Source organism: Triticum dicoccoides, chromosome 5B (genome assembly GCF_002162155.2).
Source record: "Triticum dicoccoides isolate Atlit2015 ecotype Zavitan chromosome 5B, WEW_v2.0, whole genome shotgun sequence".
Taxonomy (NCBI): domain Eukaryota; kingdom Viridiplantae; phylum Streptophyta; class Magnoliopsida; order Poales; family Poaceae; genus Triticum; species Triticum dicoccoides.
The window spans coordinates 309,870,309-309,877,617 of record NC_041389.1 but is presented as its reverse complement, the minus strand read 5'-3'; the positions used below and the strand labels follow the sequence as shown (position 1 = coordinate 309,877,617).

The 7,309-nt window shown below is 45.4% G+C and overlaps 1 protein-coding gene across 1 annotated transcript in view; it reads left to right on the top strand.

The window, feature by feature from the left end:
* The first annotated feature begins 223 nt into the window (after nt 1-223).
* The window catches only part of LOC119309449, a 10,908-nt gene continuing 3,822 nt past the window's right edge, over nt 224-7,309 (top strand). Inside the window, exons 1-2 of the mRNA XM_037585447.1 lie at nt 224-766; nt 989-1,187. Coding sequence (XP_037441344.1) covers nt 224-766; nt 989-1,187 — 742 coding nt within the window. The remainder of the gene's footprint in view (nt 767-988; nt 1,188-7,309) is intronic.

Sequence of the window (7,309 nt, the reverse complement as noted above, 5' to 3'; positions counted from 1 at the left end):
CGCGGTGTACTGGCATGAAAACTGTGTAGTGGAAATCTTGAACAAAGATGAGCGACATATTGATGCTTTGAATAGGATGTATGAAGGTGCAGAACAATGGCGGGCAACTTTTGTATATGGGGAGCCTCGGGTGGAAAATAGACATCTTATGTGGTCGAAGCTGCAGAGTCTGAAAACGTTGAGTAACCTCCCATGGTTAGTGATAGGCGACTTTAACGAGGCAATGTGGAACTTTGAACACCTCTCGGCCACGCCGAGGGCAGAGTCCCAAATGATAGCTTTCCGGGACACTTTGGAAATTTGCAAGCTCGTGGATTTGGGTTTCCTTGGAGTGCCCTTTTCCTATGACAATAAGCGAGGTGGCTCAGCTAATGTGAAAGTAAGGTTGGACCGGGCAGTAGCTACGAACGAATGGCGGAATCTATTCACCTTTGCTTCAGTTGAACACATCCCCACGCCATGCTCCGACCATGTTATGATCTTTTTGAAAGGGGAGCCAGACCAAGATCCTGTAGGAGGGAAGAGCCGGCGCTATGAAATATTCTGGGAGAGGGATTCGGCCCTACCAGATATCATCAAAGAAGCGTGGGCTGCGGTTGGTGCAATCAATAATATGGCACAGTTGAGTGATGCACTCAAAAGAACTATGAGAACGCTGGGGGCATGGAGCAAGAAGTTCGGCAACGTGACGAGGGAGCTTGCCAAGTCCCGATCTCAGTTGGAGGAGCTCATGAATATGAATGCAGATAGAGAAGACATAAGAAGGGTAACAGACAAAATGAATGAACTCCTGTATCAAGAGGAAATGATGTGGTTACGACGATGAAGAATCTCTTGGCTTAAGGAGGGTGATCGGAATACAAAATTCTTCCATAGCAAGGCTGTATGGAAGGCAAGAAAGAATAAGATACGAGAATTGACCGATAGTATTGGAATTGTGCACTCAGATTTGGCCACAATGAAGATACTTGTTAATGAATATTTCCAGAATATTTTTTCTGCTGATACATCTCTTAATGCGTCTCCTGTTGTAGATCTTTTTGAGCAAATGGTGTCGGCTGAGGATAATGAAAAGTTGTGTGCTCCCTTCACGGATAAGGAGATCTCAGACGCCATGTTTCAAATTGGGCCCTTGAAGGCGCCGGGGCCGGATGGGTTCCTGGCCAGATTCTTTCAACGGAATTGGGGTACTGTTGAGGAAAGTGTGATAGCTGCAGTCAGAAACTTCTTCCATACGGGTGTTATGCCAGAGGGGGTTAACACTACTACAATTGTGCTGATTCCTAAAATTTCTAACCCAATGAAGTTGTCTGATTATAGGCCAATTAGCCTCTGCAATGTTATTTACAAAGTCATCTCAAAGTGCCTTGTGAATCGGTTGCTTCCGTTGTTGGATGAGTTGATCTTGTTAGAACAAAGTGCATTTATACCCGGAAGGATGATTACGGATAATGCTCTTGTTGCCTTTGAATGTATTCACCACATTAAACAAGAGAAGGATCCAACTAAGAGCTTTTGTGCATATAAGCTGGATCTGTCCAAAGCCTATGATAGAGTGGATTGGGGTTTCTTGAAGCAAGTGATGCAAAAGGTGGGTTTCTCTCAACGATGGATTGACTGGATGATGGTGTGTGTCACATCGGTGAGGTACTCTGTTAAACTAAATGGGACTCTCTTGGATTCATTTGCACCGTCGCGAGGGCTTCGGCAAGATGACCCACTTTCTCCATTCTTATTTTTGTTTGTGGCAGATGGATTATCAGCCATATTGAGAAGCAAAGTGCAAAGTGGTGATATTACTCCTGTCAGGGTATGTCGAAGGGCGCCAGGCATTTCACATTTATTGTTTGCTGGCGATACTTTGCTGTTTTTTGAGGCGTCTAAACCACAAGCAGAAAGAGTTAAGGTTGCACTGGACCTGTACGGGTCAACAACAGGGCAGACTCTCAACTACAACAAGTGCTCTATGCTATTTGGCCAAGCTTGCCCTGCAACGGTACAGGAACAGGTTAGAGATGCTTTGGGGGTTACTAGCCTGGTTTTTGAGGAAAAGTATTTGGGTCTTCCCACTCCGGATGGTCGTATGTCTAAGGGCAAGTTTCAGAATCTTCAAACAAGCCTTACGAAACGACTTGTTCAGTGGGGTGATGGCTATCTAGCTCGGCCCGGCAGAGAGACCCTTATTAAGTCAGTGGCTCAGGCATTACCAACTTATATCATGGGTGTTTTCAAGATCCCTTTTTCGGTGTGTGATGACCTCACAAGGATGGTGAGGAACTATTATTGGGGATCAACTGATGGGAAAAGGAAAGTACATTGGAGAGGTTGGGATCACCTTATGCAACCAAAAGATAGAGGGGGAGCAGGCTTCCGAGATTTCCGATTGTTCAACCAGGCCCTACTAGCTCGTCAAGCTTGGAGGTTAATCTCTAGACCCGATAGTCTATGTGCTCAGGTTCTCAAGGCGAGATACTACCCTGATGGGAAATTAGAGGATACTGTTTTTTCGGGCAATGCGTCATCCTCGTGGCAAGCTATAAGCCACGGCCTAGACCTGTTGAAGAAAGGTTTGCTGTGGCGAGTAGGCAATGGTAAATCCATACGAGTATGGCGTGACAACTGGATTCCTCGACCGTTCTCATACAAACCTATCTCAAGGCAGGGCCGATGTCGTATCCGTTTTGTCGCTGACCTCCTAAAGGATAATGGTGGATGGAATGTGGAACTGCTAACACAATATTTTCTTGCTGCTGATGTCGAAGAAATACTAAAAATCAGAGCTTCTCCAAGGCTTGCTGATGATATTATTGCATGGGGTCCAGAAAGGTTGGGGAACTTTACAGTAAAGAGTGCGTACCACCTTGCTTTCGATGAACTGCACAGAGAGAACGCGGCATCGTCCAGTATGTCTGTAAATGGGGGTAGGAGGTGCTGGGATTTTATTTGGAAGTGTGGGGCACCACCGACAGTGGCGAATTTTGCCTGGAGACTGGTTACAGATGGCCTACCCACATGGAAGAATAAGCATAGAATTGGCCTAGAAACAACACGCATGTGCCCAGTTTGTGGGCTGGATCCAGAGGACAATTATCATCCCTTTGTTAGATGTCAGTATGGTCGAGACCTATATCGTTCTATGGCCAAGATATGGAAGCTACCGAAACTAGAGAGGCTTGTTTATGATGGGAAGGAATGGCTGTTACAAGTTCTGGCGACATGTCAGAATTGGAGCGCTGCATGCTGCTTATGATCTTCTGGCGAAGTTGGTATGTGAGGAATGAGCTAGTTCACTCTAAACCTGCCCCACCAATGGAAGTATCAATCAAATTCCTACAGAGCTATTTGGATTCTCTGGTAGTGATCAGAACCAATACGTACATGGATCCGGCGAAAGGGAAATATACTGTTTCCTTTGATCGTGCTCCTCCGCCTACCGGAAATGTGGTGCAGCGAAGGTGGGAAAAACCAGCGCTTGGCTGGGTTAAACTGAATACAGACGGCTCCTTTGTTTCAAGTGAGGAAGAAGGAGCGGGAATGATCCTGAGGAATTCTGTGGGCGAGATTGTTTTCTCTGCTTGCAAAGCTTTGTTCTCTTGTCGAGATGCGTCAGAAGCGGAGCTTTGCGCTTGTATGGAAGGGCTGTCATCAGCTATCCAGCGCTCGGAACTGCCGATCGTCATCGAGACGGACTCCACAGAGATGGTGAGCATGCTCAATGAAGGTGGGGTGAACCGGTCTGCATATGCCTCAATAGTAAATGAGATTAGATTTCTTCTTACTCTTCGTCAAGTTTGTATTACTCATGTGCCGAGATCACAGAATAAGGCCGCTGATGGTCTTGCTTCTTTCGGTAGAATAACCGGCAGGACTATGACTTGGCTTAATTCGGGTCCGGCTGATGTGCTGGAGGCAGTAGCAGAAGATTATAAGGAACCAGTGATTGAGTAATACGTTTTTGAGTTCGCAAAAAAAAAAGAGAGTATAAATTAGGTTTCTGAACCGGTAAACCTGATGCAATGGTGTGGTTAAGATTGTAGCTTATCACAAAGTCAACCGAGTTTGGCATTGGATCTTGGAGCCAGACCAACGACTTGAGAAATTTATCCGCTTCGATTCACTGTAGTAATGAGGTCGCTGTTGGGTTCCATAATTTGAATGGCAGAATCTTGGCAAGGACTGGAAGTCTTGGTCCACAGAACTACTGGAGTGCATAAATAAACAATCAAACAAACTGTCCAGAGCAGAGCAGCTCCAGAAGCTTTAATTTGTTTCTGGGGATGTTTGTGAGGTGATGTATATGCAGATATAACATGTGCGATACCATTGTCCCTCTTCTCCTCTCCTCCTTTCCTCACTCCTTCTCTGCTTAGCTGCACAATCTGTAGTGGAGCTCATGCAGCCGTGGCACCACTAGCCTTTAGGGTCTCTTTGATCCAAAGGATTTTGATAGGATCTTTGAAGGATTAAAATCCTTAGGAAATTTTCATACGTTGGTCGCTTGATTCGTAGGATTGAATCCCGTAGGATTTTTTTCTAAGGATTTATTTGTACTACATTTCACATGAATTCTAACATCCACTCCAACCTCTTGGAAGAAATCCTTTGTTTTTTCCATGACACAATCAAACAAACTCAAATCTTACAGGGATCCAAGGAACATGTCACTCCAATCCTCCGTTTTTCCTATTCCTGTGTTTTTGCAATATTATGAATCAAAGAGGCCAGTATGGCATCTGATGGCATTTTTCTTCCTTTTCTCCACGTTAGTTAGTTAGTTAACCTTTTTAATAATGGTTCAGATATACAACTTGTGTGTGGGAGGCTGGTCCTACCACATGGTTGCTGGTATTATTGCCTTTTCCACGCACCTAGATTGGCGGGTTGGATCTGGAGGTCCTGTGGAAAACAAGTCAAATGAGTACTCTTTCTTGCCATCAAAGCCCTTGAATAAATGTTCTTTTTAGGGTACATAGGTTCCTGCCCCAAGAACAAATGCCCGGTGCTTCGGCAAAAGGAAAAAAAACTTGAAGAAGGTTTTGTAATGTACCGGTGGGTACCAAAATATTAATCACTTCAAAAAAAAAAGTTTGACTATACAATCACTTCAAAATTTCGATCAGATCTAATCTGAATTGCCGACATTTCATGAGTTCTGGTCGAGATTATAATAATAAAAAAGAAACCAAATAGCTGCCGAATATTCGCTGGAAGGGGTGCCATTTGCGAACGTTTTTCTAGCAGGTTCTTCAGAGACGCATGGCATTAAAAGAAGAAAAAATTGCAGCAAAAATGGGCAGAAATTGCCATCTCTTACCACCTAAAAATGTCATCAAAAAACATTCGCTTGCCATCCCCCTCCTAGAGAATGTTCACTAGTTAGTATTTCCGATCGAAAATATTTTTCAGAATTTCAGATTTTTCGCAAGATGACAAAATGTGCAAAGTTCAAGCCAAAGCTTGGTTACTCTATGTTGGCTTTGAGTAACTCAAACTAAGACGTGACCTTTGTTTTAGCTAAACCAAGTACTTCATCCGTCCAAAATTAGTGTAAAATTGAGTCACTTATTTTGGAACGGAAGGAGTACCGAGTCACATATTTTGGGATGGAGAGAGTACTTTTCTTGAATTAAAACTGATGTATTACTTTCCCCTGCAAAAAAAAACTGATATTACTTTCCATACAGAAAGAAAATAAGAATATTTTGTAGAAGTCGACGACTAATGCAGTGACATTTTTACATTCCTAAGCTATATGTCTGTACTCACCGATGGTAACCCTTTTTATTACATAATGCAATAATTTGTTACTACCTTAAATATATTTGTGTATAGAACTTTATCTTCATTCATTTGTAGCGTTGTGAACATATGTCCTTTCGTCATAATTAAGTATTCTCTTTCGGTTCCCGAATGAATAAAATCAGCATACACTATGTTTCTTGATCAGATCTTCAAACCAGCGGTCGGTGACCACAAAGTGTTACTCCCAGACACAGTGCCCACAAACAGACCTTGATGCATGCCTTTACAGCCGTGCAATTGCAAGGGAGCTTTCCCTTTTCTCCTGCGTCCTTTCACCCCATTGTTTATTTGTCAAGTTGCACCCACCGGATTGTTTGTACTACCAAAAACCGATACAAAACACATTATTAACCAAAAAACAGAGACACACGAACCAACCTGTGGTTGGCGATGTGCGTTTAATGGAAGGAGACGTTACCGTTGAGTACGAAGGCGCCTGTGAGTCTGTGACGAATTTGTTTGCGTTTAAACTGTGTTAAGAAAACGGAGACATGGGAAGGGAAAGAGTGAGGGCTCCGGGTTGTGCAAAATAGCACTGTTTACCTGACATGAGTTTTCACACCTTGCCACCAATTCTGAAAGGGCCGGTTCCAAATGGGCCATCCTGTTCCTATATAAACAGTGGACTCGGAGAGAGACTGTGTGTCCTAAGTTCGTTCTCACACATGTGGGGTTCACGACTAATTGCTGGCTCCCCACTGGAATTTGGTTCCCACATGTGGCAAGCACAACTCTGATCTGCCTACATGAGGCCACCCCTCCCTCTCTGCCATCAGCTCCACAAGAAGCTGCTAAGAGACTGAGGCGTTCTTGGATCACTGCACACTCCCCTGCAAGGTACTTGGAATTCACTTTCCTTTCCATCTCCATCTACATCTCTCTCTGCTCGCCCCCTTTGTCCCTTCCTCCGTATATTGGTTGCATTTCTCAGTGCTCCGGATGCTCTGTTCGGTTCAGAATTTAGATGCAATGCGAGCAGGTCTCTATCATTGTATTGTTTGCTTGTGGTGCGACCTCTCTTCTGATTTGTTGGAGTATTTAACCAAAAACTACCAAAATTTACGGAACCGTGACGAAAAACTACCACTTTACGATTTTGTGCGAAAAACTATCGCTTTTTTCCTAAACTGCGGCAAAAAACTATCAAGTCTGAAAAGAGCCCGATTAGGCTCTTTTAAGCGTGTTTCTGACAGAGTTGGCCCACACATAAGCAGGCTAAAAAAGCAATCGGGTCCCTGTTTTTTTTCAAAAAGCAATCCAGTCCTTGTGAGGCCGCCGGCCAGGGGCGCGACCAGGGGCGCGGCGGGGCCAGGCGCGCGGCCACGGGCGCGGCCAGGGGCGCTCGGCCACGGGCGCGGCCAGGCGCGCGGCCACGGGCGCGGCCAGGGGCGCGGCGGGGCGGCGCGCGGCCACGGGCGGGCGGCCATGGGCGCGGCCACGGGCGCGGCCAGGGGCGCGGCGGGGCGGCGCGCGGCCACGGGCGGGCGGCCATGGGCGCTCGGCCACG